Source organism: Musca domestica, unplaced genomic scaffold, assembly GCF_030504385.1.
Source record: "Musca domestica strain aabys unplaced genomic scaffold, Musca_domestica.polishedcontigs.V.1.1 31, whole genome shotgun sequence".
NCBI lineage: Eukaryota > Metazoa > Arthropoda > Insecta > Diptera > Muscidae > Musca > Musca domestica.
In genome coordinates this window covers 3,535,425-3,551,139 of record NW_026712309.1, presented here as the reverse complement: position 1 = coordinate 3,551,139, position 15,715 = coordinate 3,535,425, and the positions used below count along the sequence as shown (strand labels likewise).

General features: G+C 33.4%; 1 protein-coding gene across 1 annotated transcript in view; it reads left to right on the top strand.

Moving 5' to 3' along the window:
* The window catches only part of LOC101901133 (cell adhesion molecule Dscam2), a 213,160-nt gene that overhangs the window by 154,823 nt on the left and 42,622 nt on the right, over positions 1–15,715 (top strand). The window contains exons 9-15 of the mRNA XM_020035151.2: positions 9,967–10,086; positions 10,159–11,385; positions 11,455–11,610; positions 11,676–12,359; positions 12,431–12,539; positions 12,663–12,839; positions 15,343–15,509. Coding sequence (XP_019890710.1) covers positions 9,967–10,086; positions 10,159–11,385; positions 11,455–11,610; positions 11,676–12,359; positions 12,431–12,539; positions 12,663–12,839; positions 15,343–15,509 — 2,640 coding nt within the window. The remainder of the gene's footprint in view (positions 1–9,966; positions 10,087–10,158; positions 11,386–11,454; positions 11,611–11,675; positions 12,360–12,430; positions 12,540–12,662; positions 12,840–15,342; positions 15,510–15,715) is intronic.

The following is a 15,715-nucleotide window of genomic DNA, read 5'->3' as shown; positions in this document are numbered from 1 at the left end:
GGTATTACGATTTTTATGCACAGTACACGCAGCAGTTCGCTGAGCATAGAAAGTTTACGACCTGAAAATGCTGGGAAATATTCGTGTGTTGGTGCCAATCGTGCTGGCTATACTGAAGTATCTACCAATCTAACAATTAGGGGTTTGTGAAAGGATTGAATTTTATTTTCCCACCTCATTAGCTGTAGTTGTCACTAATCCTAAAACACGAATAAAAAACGGGAAATGGATAATCTAATATAGCATAGTTTTAGGAGGTTTTGGCTTTAACAAATTGTGTAAATAAAAAATGTGTTGTTTGTTCAGTGTAAAATAACATAAAGGTGGCAGTGTAAACAATTCTTCAAAAATGAAAAGTGAAGAGAAATCACTAATAGATGTTCTAGATGAAAACCTAAAATTATGCAATATTTTTTTAGTTCTGTATCACCACCCACTGCACTGTATATTATGTGTTACACCTCATTTTTTGATTTTGATTTCAGAATTACCTGAAATCGAATCATTTCAATTTAATCCAAATGGGGTCAATGGCGGCCAAGCTGTCAGGGTTATGTGCATGATTACATCCGGGGATTTACCCATTGATATTTATTGGCTCAAGGATGGCCAACCGCTGTTGAGATCAATTTATCACAAAATCGATGAGTATACTTTGATATTGTCCTTGCGTCAGACCAATATTGGTGATGCGGGCAATTATACCTGTGTGGCCAGCAATAGGGCCGGAGAGGCCAGAAAATGGTCAATATTGAAAGTGAAGGGTAGGAAAGCTATAATGAGATACTTTTTTTGGTCTTTTGTTTTTTTTTCTGTTATTTTTTGATGATTTATTTTTAATCCTGGAATATCCTGAGAATAAAATTAATAACAAAGGGAAATATTTTAAAAAATTCTGGAAAATATATAGACATGTTTTATTCCAAAAGATATATTTACTTAATCTAACCCCTCTTCTTATTTTTATTTTCCCCCCATTCAAAGAACCCCCCTATTTAGCCCGTCTCGCTGTATCGTCGGCCATCAGTAATGTGGGAGATTATGTACAGTTGACATGCATTGTTACCAAAGGCGATTTGCCCATCCTCATCGAATGGCTATTGAATTCGGAAAATGTTGTACAAAATCTACCCCACACTACGGTGGCATCGGTGGGTTCACATACCAGTCTATTGATGATCAACAATGTAACGGCCCAACATGCTGGCCAGTATGCGTGTAGGGCATCGAATTTAGCTGGTTTCTATAATAGAACCAGAGATTTAATTGTCAATGGTAGGAAGCCAGTGAATGGCAAATTTTCATTGGAATTTTTCTTCTTCTTCCTCTCTTTTTGAATAACAACAAGTTTTTTCTTCTAATGCATTTTTTTGATAAAAAAAACTATTTTTAAATAGAAAACAAGTAGTTTTGGGATTTTTTCAGCTAACAATTATGGCCATGAAACTCTATACCACAAGCATTCGGAACTTAAGTTTTCCAGAAGATAATATTTAAAATAATAACATAACATGAATATGAAATGAAAATATAATTAAATTAATATTATTTTTGAAAGTAAAGTGTAGAAAATTCGAGAAAAAATCCGTCCGTTAAAAAATAAAAAAATTGGATTCGAAAGATTTCCCTCTAATCAAATTACATTTTATTCAGAATGTGACCCTAAAAATATGCAATATTTTTTAAGAATTGGAATATTTGATTGGTTAATAAATTTTGACCTGAAATTATTCAAAATTCACAGACAGGAAGGAGTTTGAACTGATTAGTCACTTCCCCATATTAATCATAGGGAGTAAACAAAAGACTTAGGACACAAACCCAATTTAAATTTCAACAAGAAAAACTTTGTTGTTTGAGAAAAATATTTGTCACAGGATGAAACCAAAGCCTCAAGTCCCTCACTAACTCATTAATTATGCTCTGAAGTAAGGGTTTTAGACCCTAGGTCTCTCTGTGCAGAATTTGTTTCACGACATTTGGAGTCGATGCAGGGATGTCCCTCCATATGTCTGGCTGGTGATCACACATTTAAACACGAGGGGAGTGTCCGATTTGGTCCAAAATAGGTATTATCATACACCCAAATCGTGTTTGAAGATGGGCAATGTCGGTTCAAACCGTCTGTTTCCTCCCCCATAAATTTTCACCGAAAATAATTCCCCTCATAGAACAATAAACAATTTTCCAATTTTGTGAAAGCTTTGCAAATTCTAATATTTTTTTCAGCGTTTTGTCAGGTTAGAAAATGGACAATTTCGGCCCACTTCATCAAGTACCTCTCCACAATGGTTCAAAATTTTTAATAATTACAACTCTCCAAAAATGGAAAAATGACATCCGACTCCCTTCAAATAACTCATATCTCAGTGTTTCTAGTATCTCAAGATCTAGTATAAAGAACACGCGTAGAACGGACTACTTCTTCTGGTACCTCCTCCACAAGGCATCAAAATTTTGAAAAACCACGAAGCTTATAAAACACGATATTATCTTCCGATTGCTTTCAAGCTCAGCACATCCAAATACTTCCATCAAAACAAGATCTGGAGTGAATATGGGCTATATCGGTTAACTCCTAGTACTTCCCCCTCAACAGGTCAAAATTTTGAATAATCATGAAGTTCATAGAACGCAAAATAATAATTCGATTCCTTTCAAACATAGCCCATTCCAATATTTGCATTAACACAAGATATGCTGTAACAATAGGATATATTGACTTACTCCGTTTGGTAGCTCCCCCCACAAATACTCAGATGTATAGGGACAATTTCACATTTTTTTTTAATTTGTATTGCATACCTTTCAGCGCTTCCTTTAATGGTATATAATATGCTCACAATATATAATATAAATATTATAAATATATTAAATTATACTATAGAGCACTTCTTTTTAGTTTAAAAAAATTGCGGGGAGCGCCTAAAAGTATGCCATAAAAATTCTAAAAATAAATGTGGAAAAACTCGCTTCACATATGACTCTTAAATATTCCTTTAGCGTCCAAGCTTTCATAAATTCCAACTTAGGGAGGAAGCCACAATCTTAAGACACTTATCTGCAGAAGTTATGATTCGCAAAAACAAAAGACTTAAGACACAAACACAATTTGCATTGAAGTGGTTTGACTTTAAGAATTTCCTTTTCATATTCAGTAAAAAAAACTCACATTTGAGGCTTTTAAAATTTCTATGTTACGTCAACATATCTTTGTATATTTTTAAAGTATTTTAAAGAAATCCCTTGAAAAAAATCCAATAAAAAACGTTATTATTTTTCAAAACTCAAAAGCTTGACAAACATTTAGAAATGGTCGTTAGATTTGTTTCTTTCAAAATATGAAGGTGTTCACATATTATGCTCATACTATAGTCTACCCCAAATGAAGTATTTAAATATCAGGCATTTAAAGGCCTTCCATATCCGAAAAGTAATGAATATAAGAAATTTATACACCCTTTGTTAATGATTTCTGTTTTGTCCTCCGAAAAGTATACTTTATTTTATTAAAATATAAAAGGATTTTGTTATTAGTTATTGGATCACTAAATATTAACTGTGGTATAGAGTTTCCATGAAGTCGGCACATGACGACATTTTGCTCTAATTCAAATTTTTATGACGAAGCGCCTTTGCCTTTTTACATAGGCAAAGGTCAAAATCGACCAGCAATCAAATCGAATTTTTCTCACATATATATTTTTGCTTTAAATACCATGCAAACGTTCCAAGAGTTTCCGAAACTTCAACATATGGCAAAGCAAACAACTATTTGTAAATAAGCATATACCATTTTAAAAAGTATATGATGTAAAATTTTTTAAACAAATTTGGCAATCATTTATTCAGAAAAATCAGCTCTATAAAATACCTATGCATATGATTGTTGAAACACACCAACACAGCAACAAGAACAGCATTAAGACAAAGCACCAAAATGAAAGACTTCCCAGCACCACACAACACCACCTAAAATAGAAAACCAAACTATATCCACTCAGCACCAAATTACACCAAACAGCAATAAGAACACCATAAATTTAGAAAAAAAACTGATAATCAAAATCACTTGAATACAAGAAATACTCAAAAAAAAAAAAAAAAGGAGGCTTGTCAAAACTATGGCTTAATTTATAAAGAATTCCCTCAGTTTTTGGCTTCCTTAAAATTGTTTTGAGTTTCTTTTTTTTTGTATGATTAATTGTGATTCATTTTTATTATTTTGTTATGGAAATTTTGTCAGCTTATTTTTTTAAGATTTTCACTGTAATGTGGTATGCAAAATATATTTAAAAGAAAAAAAACACAACTATAAATGTGCGCAGCAAACATCATCGTATCCAAAACAAAGAAATCAAACAAACAGACAAACAACAACAAAATTCAAAACAAAAACACCCATGATGTCTAAACCAAATTTTTAACATCAAATACATGTGTAACCAAAAAATACTAACTTTCATCTCAAACTCAAAACTGCTCTCTTATATATATAAATATGTACTTACAACTACTACTATGCGTAACTCAAATACTCATTATCCATATGTGTATGTATGTGCGGCAAAGCAGCCTCTACAGACCTAAACTGCATTGCAAAACATAAGTTTTTTTCGCTATAAAAGTTTTCGCAAAAAAAAACTAGAATGGGAAATTCAATTCCATAAACAACATAACGAAAACCAAAATTCTCCCCTCTCTCTCGAAAAATTATTCCTTGCTCTCTTCCTAAACACCAATTCAACATCCTTTCCTACCGCCCTCCCTTCCTATTTCCCTTCACATTCATTTATTTTCATTTCATTTATACTTTTTGTTAATTCATCATTTTGTATATAAACAAAGTAGCTTAAAGGTTGTTTTTAAAATTTGAAATCTAAAAAGAAAAAAAGTTCAACTAATTTGAACCCTGAACAACCTCTAACCCTTTGTTTTTGAACTGCATGCCGTATAAATTAATATTTTTATTTATTAACAATTTTTCTTTTATTATTCATCCACTACTCACTTTATGTTGTCCCATTATGCTTGAGTTCATTATCATAGTATATAAGCTTTTTCTGTTGTAGTTTGTTGGCTTTTAGTATATAAGCTTAAAAGTGTTTACAAGGTTTACAGCAAAATTGTGGAATTAAAAAAAAATGGCAAAAAGAATTAATTTCGTATTTAAGGGCATATTTGTAATGGCAAAAACAAAAGACTTAAGACACAAACCTTTAAAAAATATATGACTTATGATCTGTTTATGCTAAGCTCTATTGGAAAGGAAACGACTGAGCTTAGAGCAACAACTTGGATTTAAAGGGACGGTTTTCAATGACTATAACAAATTAAAATTAAATTAAAAAATAATATTCATAAAAATAATATTAAAAATAGAACAGTGTTTGGCTTGCTTGTTTGGGATACCATAGTATTTTGTTGTTGCAAAATCGTCAGGCAAAATCCCATTATTGTTGTTTTTATAAAAACAACGTTTGTTTATGAGTGGAGAACGATGGTAATGTTTACCAGGGGGTAAGGCAGGGAATACCTAGGTTTCGGAAAGAGCCCCCAATCCTCATCAGTTCCCTTGTTTCTTGTCTGGGATATTCTCCCCAGGAGTTATTTTAAAAAATAACTTCTATGACAAAAAACATTTTTTACCCAAGTGACGAGACAAGAAACAAGGGAACTGATGAGGATTGGTGGCTCTTTCCGAAACCTAGGTATTCCCTGCCTTACCCCCTGGTAAACATTACCATCGTTCTCCACTCATAAACAACGTTGTTTTTATAAAACAACAATAATGGGATTTTGCCTGACGATTTTGCAACAACAATATTAAAGATATATAAAATAAAAAGACAAAAAATAATAAATATCACAAATTATATTAATATTGATAATAATAATAATAATAATAATAATAATAATAATAATAATAATAATAATAATAATAATAATAATAATAATAATAATAATAATAATAATAATAATATATAATAATAATAATAATAATAATAATTAATATAATAATAATAATAATAATAAATAATAATAATAATAATAATAATAATAATAATAATAATAATAATAATAATAATAATAATAATAATAATAATAATAATAATAATAATAATAATAATAATAATAATAATAATAATAATAATAATAATATAATAATAATAATAATAATAATAATAATAATAATAATAATAATAATAATAATAATAATAATAATAGAATAATAATAATAATAATAATATAATAATAATAATAATAATAATATAATAATATAATAATAATAATAATAATAATAATAATAATAATAATAATATAATAATAATAATAATAATAATAATAATAATAATAATAATAATAATAATAATAATAATAATAATATAATAATAATAATAATAATAATAATAATAATAATAATAATAATAATAATAATAATAATAATAAGATAATAATAATAATATAATAATAATAATAATAATAATAATAATAATAATAATAATAATAATAATAATAATAATAATAATAATAATAATAATAATAATAATAATAATAATAATAATAAAATAAATAATTATGATGAATATAAAAAATATATATTAATATCAATAGTGACAAAAATGTATTTTGCAAAAAAAAAAAATAATTAAAAGACTTAAGACACAAGAACTTGTGTGACATATCTTTAGATAAAACGAAAGACTTAAGACACAAGTGTATTTTGTACTACTGTTAAGTAAAACAAATATTTAATGAAATCGATAGGAGCGAATTTGAGCAAGTTTAATGCAACTCCTCGAAACAAAAAGAAGTGTTTGAAGTATTTTCTAAGAGAAAAGTGGACTGTCTTGTAACCCATTCGAGTTTCCTCGCACTGAGTCTTGTAAAACAGTCTTCAAGATCAAAAGTATACATTTGTGTCATATCAATATATAGAAGCATCTAAGGCACATATTTTCATATTTTGTTCCCTATGATATAACGAAAGACTTAAGACACAAACCCGGCTCACTGAGTTGTGTTTTACGTCAAGACTATAATATTGAGTACATATTATCACATTTAAATATTGTTTTAGATTCTGGCATATATCAAAAGACTTAAGACACAAACGTTCGTATGGAGATTCGGAGTTGTGTCTTAAGTCTTTCGTTATCTCTTCATACAAACGTATGTGACTAAGCAAAGCTGGAAGCGAGTCTTTCGTAAAACGGCGCCACCCCTCCTTTTTATACCCTCAGCCATATGCCCACAGAGGGTATATATCATTTGATATCGCCGAAACTTATCCCATCGGTTTGCCCCTTAGGACTTTTTGGACCAAATTCAAGACATTTGGGGTCGATCTTGGAGTGTCCGCCCGTCTGTCTAGTTGGTACACACAATAATTCTCGAATGGGGTATCTGATTTGCTCCAAACTTGGCACATCGTTATATTATTATCAAACTTAGATCGAATTCAAAATTTTTACAGTAAATAATTGACTTTATAGACCAAGAAAGGATCATCCAATTTTGTGCAAACTTTACAAATCATACAATTTGTATCAGTGCTAGATCCGGTGCGAAAATGGATATTATCGATCCACTCCAACAAGTGCCTCACCCACAAAAGGTCAACATTTGAAATAAGTATAACTCTTATAAAAGGTTTAATAAGACTCCGATTCTTTTAAAATGTCACACATCCCAATATTTCTACCAGTACAAGATTTGGTATGAAGAACGGATAAAACGGCCCATTGCTTTTTTTACCTCAATCACATCGGGTCAAAATTTCAAATAGCCATAATGCTCATAAATCACGAAATGACCATCCGATTTCTTTTAAACTCATCTCAGTGCAATCTACGCAAGATGTGGTGCGCAGATGGGATGTATTGGAGCACTAATTCTGGTAGCTCCCCCACAACGGGTTAAAATTTGAAATAAACAGAAATCTCATTAAATGAGAAAAAAACATCCGATTCTCTTTAAATTTCACACATCCCAATATTTTTCCAAAAGAAAATGTGGTGTGAAAGTGATAGATATTGGTTCACCTCTTCTAGCACCTCCCCACAAAAGGTAACACTTTTTAATGATTGGATTTCTCATGACTTGCGTAACAAGTCAGGGATTCTTTTCGAACTTGACTTTTACAATTCTTCCTTAACCTGAAATCTGTTGTGAATATAGAATTCATCGACCCTTCGGAGGTACAAGCATCTCTACAAATGATTAAAATTTTGATTAACGAATGGTCGCTTCTCTTCAAAATTTGCACATCCCAATATGTTTTTCAGTATTAAAGTGAATTACTTCGGTCCACTAATCTGGTACCTCACGCATATTTCAACAATATCCAAAAATTGTCACATATCTCATATAGAGGTTCCTTCTGTCAAATTGTACTATTCGTATAAGACTTAGGTCAGAAAAGATATGGACAATACATATTGCCCCCTCCTTCGTAACCCCCCTCATAAAGATTTAATAGTTTGACGCAATTCAAAATATATATTTAAATAAAAGAAAATTCGCTGCCGACAAAACCGACTGATACTTTTTAGTTTATTTCTGAATAAAAATTTCAAAAATCAATTTTCAAAAATTTGCCTGATAATATTTAAAATGAATATATTGATAAATGTTTTATACAGCCTAAAAGTATGCAATTAGTTTGGGGAACTACATCTTACACATGCTGCTGTTGAAACGACTACGTGGGGAAACATATTTTAAAATGTTTTTTTAAATGTAAATAAATTTAGGAGACATACGTTGCTATAAAGAGAAAACGAAAGACTTAAGACACAAACACGCAACATATAACGACATACATATTTTTAAATTCTAATGAAAATCAAATGATTTACGACATAGCCGTCCGTTTCTGTGTTTCCTTAACACCAGACTTAAGACGCAAATCTCGATCACTGAGTTTGATTTACATTTTCGCTTTGATTTTGATAAAAAGTACTTTTTTACACATTAAGACTTACCACTTATTTCCAATTTTCTTTTACAAATCGAATATCTGGCAACGAATTTTGTATTAATATAAATGCCAATTATTCCTCCTAGAAGTATACTTTACGATATATACATTAATAGTACATATTCATCCTTAAGCTTTAAGTCCTAAACATGAAAATAAATTCCAGCTAAAATATTTGTTTTAAAAAAATTAGCTAAATTCAATTTTTTTCTTCAATATCCAACAACGATTTTCAAATGGATAATATTTTTTCAAATTAAAAATTCAAACCAAGAATTTAAAAATACTTTTATCAAATGATAATTTTATAAATTATGGATTTCTTGCAACAAGGTCCAAGAGTATTTTTTTTAGCCTAAAAGTAGGCTTTACGTATTTGAGATCAAGGATTTGTTTTCTTTTTCAAAAAATTAGCTTCAGTTGACTCGTAGAACTGTTAAAAGGCCAAAATTTCGGAATTAAAATATTGTTTCGTTGACAATTTTTTTATATTTTAAGATGTGTTTTGAACAAATTTTACGCCCTAAAGGCCTTATATTTCAATCTCCTGTGGTTGATATACAAAAAATAACCTTAAAATATAAGAAATCATTATAGTTATAGAAAATATGCCAAAATTTTCTAAAATGCCACAAAAAACATGTAAATAACTTGCCCACAATTTTGCTGGAAACCGTAAGTAAACGCAATGGAAATGAAATCAAGTGGTTTTAGAAATTCGATTTTATTCAAAATATCAAAAACTATGAAAAATAGAAATAAAAATTAATAAATTTATCCAAAAATAAAAAAACAATAAATCACTTTATTTCGATTTCTATGGTCTGTCCGTCGGTCCGTTTATTAAATAAAAATCCACTGCCGCATGTTTTATAAATTTCTATTCTTAAAATTTACAAAATTTTGAAAATCGTATTAACATTATTTTTCTTTGTTTCTCCAAATTTCCGAAATTTTCCCCAACAATTAAACAAAAACAACAGTACCACCAAGATGGATTTTGGAACCCACCGACAAAGCTTTTGCCCAAGGCTCAGATGCTAAAGTTGAATGCAAGGCTGATGGCTTCCCCAAACCACAATTGACCTGGAAGAAAGCTGTGGGTAAGTACAATACACAAAATTATTTAATTTACTTTTGATATTTTAATATTTCTCTCTCACACTCTCTATCAGGCAACAGTCCCGGTGAATACAAGGATTTGAAGAAGAACGACAACATTCGCGTTGAAGAAGGCACCCTCCACATTGACAACATCCAAAAGACCAACGAAGGTTATTATTTGTGTGAGGCCATTAATGGCATCGGTTCAGGTTTGTCAGCCGTCATTATGATCAGTGTCCAGGCTCCACCAGAATTCACCGAAAAATTGCGTAACCAAACCGCCCGCCGTGGAGAACCTGCCGTCCTGCAATGTGAAGCTAAGGGTGAGAAACCCATTGGCATTTTATGGAACATGAACAACATGCGTTTGGACCCCAAGAACGATAACCGTTATACCATTCGTGAAGAGATTTTGTCCACCGGTGTTATGTCTTCGCTCTCCATCAAACGTACTGAACGCTCCGACTCGGCCTTGTTTACCTGTGTTGCCACCAATGCCTTCGGCTCAGATGATGCTAGCATTAACATGATTATTCAAGAGGTTCCCGAAATGCCATATGCCCTCAAGGTTTTGGACAAATCTGGACGTTCGGTACAATTGAGCTGGGCCCAACCCTACGATGGCAATTCCCCCATCACCCGTTACATCATTGAATTCAAACGCTCTCGTGCCTCTTGGGATGAAATTGATCGCGTTATGGTGCCCGGAGATACCACTGAAGCCCAGGTGCAAAAATTGAACCCAGCCACAACCTACAACATTCGTATTGTTGCCGAAAATGCCATTGGAACCTCGCAGACATCCGAAGCTGTTACCATTATCACCGCCGAAGAAGCTCCCTCTGGAAAACCACAAAACATCAAAGTCGAACCTGTCAACCAGACCACATTGCGTGTCACCTGGAAACCACCCACCCGCTCGGAATGGAATGGCGAAATTTTGGGCTACTATGTCGGATACAAGCTCTCCAACACCAACTCCTCGTATGTCTTTGAAACTGTGAACTTTTTGACTGAAGAAGGCAAGGAACATAACTTGGAACTGAATAATTTGCGTGTCTACACCCAATACTCGGTGGTCATACAGGCCTTCAATAAGATTGGTGCCGGTCCATTGAGCGATGAAGAGAAACAATTCACTGCCGAAGGTACCCCCAGCCAGCCACCAAGTGATACATCCTGCACCACCTTGACTTCGCAGACAATTCGTGTTAGCTGGGTCAGTCCCCCACTGGAATCGGCCAATGGTGTGATCAAGACTTACAAGGTTGTCTATGCTCCCAGTGAAGAGTGGTATGGTAAGTATGGGAGGCCATAAAGAAGGGGAAAGGGAAATTTGTAGAGAAACTAATTTATCCAAATTTTAGATGAAACCAAACGCCATTACAAGAAGACTGCCTCCTCGGACACCGTTTTACATGGCCTGAAGAAATACACCAACTACACCATGCAAGTTTTGGCCACCACTGCCGGAGGTGATGGTGTTCGCAGCGCTCCAATTCACTGCCAAACCGAACCTGATGGTAAGCCTTTGGGAGTTTAATTTTCAAAAACAAAAAATCTAATTTATTTTATTTTCCTCCCACAGTTCCTGAAGCCCCCACCGATGTCAAGGCCCTGGTCATGGGTCAAGCTGCCATTTTGGTCTCATGGCGCCCACCAGCACAACCCAACGGCATTATCCAACAATACACCGTCTACACCAAAGTTGAAGGAGCCGAAGGTGAACCCAAGAGCCAAAAGATTCCCCACTACCAAATGAGCTACGAAGCCACTGAATTGGAAAAGAACAGCCCCTACGAATTCTGGGTCACTGCCAGCACCAACATTGGCGAAGGTCAACCCTCAAAGAGCATAGTTGCCATGCCCAGCGATCAAGTTCCTGCCAAGATTGCCTCATTCGATGATACTTTCACTGCCACCTTTAAGGAAGACGCCAAAATGCCTTGCTTGGCCGTGGGATCACCTCAACCTGATATTACCTGGAAGATTAAGGGTGTTGAATTCACCGGCAATGATCGTATGCGTGTCCTGCCCGATGGATCTCTACTGATTAAATCTGTCAATCGTCAAGATGCTGGTGACTATACCTGCCATGCTGAGAACTCCATTGCCAAGGATTCGATTACCCATAAATTGATTGTTTTGGCCCCACCCATGTCGCCTCAAGTAACGCTGTCTGCCACCACCACTGATTCGTTGACTGTTAAGGTTAAGCCCCATGAAGGTGATACTGCTCCTCTGCATGGTTACACTTTGCACTACAAGCCAGGTAAGTGGGCAGTTCTGAAGCGGGAGGTTAGTGTGAGAGGACTGTGTTTGATTTTTTTTGTTTTTTTTTAGAATTCGGAGAATGGGAAACCGCTGAAGTTGCCGTTGATGCCCAGAAATTCACAATTGACAATTTGCTGTGTGGTTCACGTTATCAGGTTTATGCTACAGGATTCAATAAGTAAGATCCTTGGGATTTCGAAAGCACCACCTCTTTCCAACATCTTTGATGTTTTGTTGTTTAAAAATTAAATCTGAAATTGAATCGAAAATAATTTTTCAAAAATTTTAATTTTTTTATTAGCATTGGCGCCGGCGAAGCTTCTGACATCTTGAACACCCGCACCAAGGGCTACAAACCCAAGTTGCCAGAGAAATCCCGTTTCATTGAAGTCTCCTCGAACTCGGTCTCATTGCACTTCAAGGCCTGGAAGGATGGCGGTTGCCCCATGTCTCACTTTGTGGTGGAAAACAAGAAACGGTATGTATTTCTATATCCTGGGTACAGTGGCAAGAAGGGAATATTAAATGTGTCATTACGTCCTTGTCGGATACCCTATAACGTCCCTATAACATTGTATTAATAAGAGAGTAAATTTATTGACTGATTGACTAACTGACGTAACGATTCATCAATGCCCAGGCGAAACGGCTGAAAGTAGAATTTTGAAATTTTGGATGAGGGTCGCTCATGGTCCGAAGGGGCCAGATAAGGATAGATTTTTAGAAATACGCGCCAGAACGGTACGAAAAGTTTTAAAAGGAAAGGAACCCCTGACGTACGTATTTGACGTACCAGAAGATGAAGGACTGTTAAATTTGGAATGAGGGTCACTGGTGAGTGAACTGAGTGTATGATGAATCTGTCAAAGGGTTCTTGGAAATTCGCACCATAATTGTACCAAAAGTAATAAAATGTACTATATTTGGTACAATTTCGTATCATATGAAAGATTAGAGCTGAAAACATGAAATTAGGAACGGGAATCAAGGTCGAGGAGTAGTTTTTGAAAATTGTACTTATGTGCACGAAAGTACTAAATCGTACTAAATTTGGTACAATTTCGATTTGGGTGAACCGATAGAGCTGGAATTCTAAAATTTGGAAATAAGATTATTAAGATGTGTAGAACATTTTGGAAATTCGTACTTATGTGTACTAAATGGTACTAAACTTGGTGCAATTTAAATGTTGAGAGAACGGAAATTCGTACTTATGTGTACTAATTTGGTTTTGATTGAGCGGATTTATTTGGTAATTTGAAATGATGGTATTGGGGTCTCTGCTGGTGCATATGGTTAAAATAATGGGTTGGAGTTGGAAATTTGTTCTGCAAGCATACGAAATGTGCTTTTTGGCACTGGTTGGTATTGCTTGAAATCTGTGTAGGGTTAAGATTTGGAGCTGGTTTTGGAAATATGTACTAAAAAGTACTAAATGGTACTAAATTCGATATATGGGTGAGGGAAGTATTTGGTATTTGGGGAAAGAAAAGAGCTGAAAATCTGAAATTTGGTGTGAGAGTCATTGATGTTGTGTAGGATAGGTAATCTAAAGGGTTTTTTTCGAACTTCTAACCATTTTGCGTACCAAAAATACTAAAATGTACTAAATTTGGTACCTCTGAGAATTGTGAGAACGGATAGTGATAAAATCTGGAAATTTGATCTGAAATTTAATTCTTGGAAATGGGGGGATGTAAGGAGGTGATTTTGAAAACATGTACTAAAAGTACGCGAAGTGTACTAAATTTGTTACAATTCCGGTTTGAGTGAACGGATAATGCTGAAAATATGAAATTTAGTATTTTGATCCTTTTTGGTAAATGGTTTGTTATAAAGAAGTGTTGTTGAAAATTGGTCCTGAACATTCCCTGGTATAATTATAGCCTGGACATATGAAAATGGTTTAGGAAATGTTTACTTTAATTGTACGAAAAGTACTAAGTGGTACTATACTTGGTATTAAGTAAAGGTATAGAGATACAATTCGGAAATTTGATATTCAGATTACTACTACTACTACTCATGGTATCTGTATTTGAGATTTGGACGTATATTTGTACGTAAAGTACGAAATGGTACTAAATTTGGTATTAGGTGAAGAGATAAGGCTGGATTCCTCAAATTTCATATTGAGGACTCTGTTGGTATCATGCATTGAGGTATGGTGGTTGTTTTTTTGAAATGTGTACTATAATTGTACGTAAGGTACTAAATAATACTAAATTGGACGTGTTTGTGGAAATGTGTACTTTAATTGTACGAAAAGTAGTTAGTGGTACTAAATTTGGTATTGGATGAAGGGATAGTGCTAAAATCCTCAAATTTGGTATTGAAGCCTCTTTTGGTATCTGTTGTTGAGATATGGGGGTTAGTTTTGGAAAGGTATACTATAAATATAGGAAAAGTACTAAATAGTACTAACTTGGTGTTGGGTGAAAAAATAGAGCTAAAATCCTGAAATTTGATATAGATGTCACGATTGGTGACTGTGGTGGAGATATAGAGGTGGTAAGGGAAATTGGTACTATAATTCTACGAAAAGTACTAAATAATTCCAAATTTGGTATTGAGTGAAGCGCTACGGCTAGAGTCCCGAAATTTGTTTTTGAGGTCTTTGTTGGTATCTGGTATTGAGAAATGTGTCCTGTAATTGTACGAAAACTACTAAACGGTACTAAATTTGGTAATGGACGAAATCAAAGAACTGAAATTCTGTATTAATTTTTTATTATTAAAAAAATTTGTCGAACTCAACAATTTTGAGTACTAAAAAGACACGGACTGTTGGAACGAATCTAAAATGTTGAGTTGGACTTTTCGCTGACGAAGTAGCGGACACTTCTTAGTTTAATATATACTATTTAATTCTGAACAACCTCTGAACCACAAGAAGTTAAAGCTTTAACTGTGTTTTCTTTATATCTCTCAACTAATTACTCCTTTTTCTGTTTTAAAACTTTTTATTTTTCAAATTATAGCGACCAAATCGAATGGAATCAAATTTCGAATAATGTTAAGCCCGACAATAACTACGTTGTTTTGGATTTGGAACCTGCCACCTGGTATAACTTACGTATCACTGCCCACAACTCTGCCGGCTTCACTGTGGCTGAATATGATTTTGCAACATTGACCGTAACTGGAGGTATTTATATTCTGTTTTCCAATTTGTATTTGAATTTTATGGACCCTAATGGGTCCTTTTAAAAAGAGATGGGAGAAATATTTTTAGTTTTCTGCGATAGAAGGAAAACTAAAATGGCTTCCCTCCCTTTCCCCTGATTTTGTAAAGACATTGCTTTTGTACATAATGTTGATACTACGTGATGTTTTAAGGTTTATGGCAAGGAA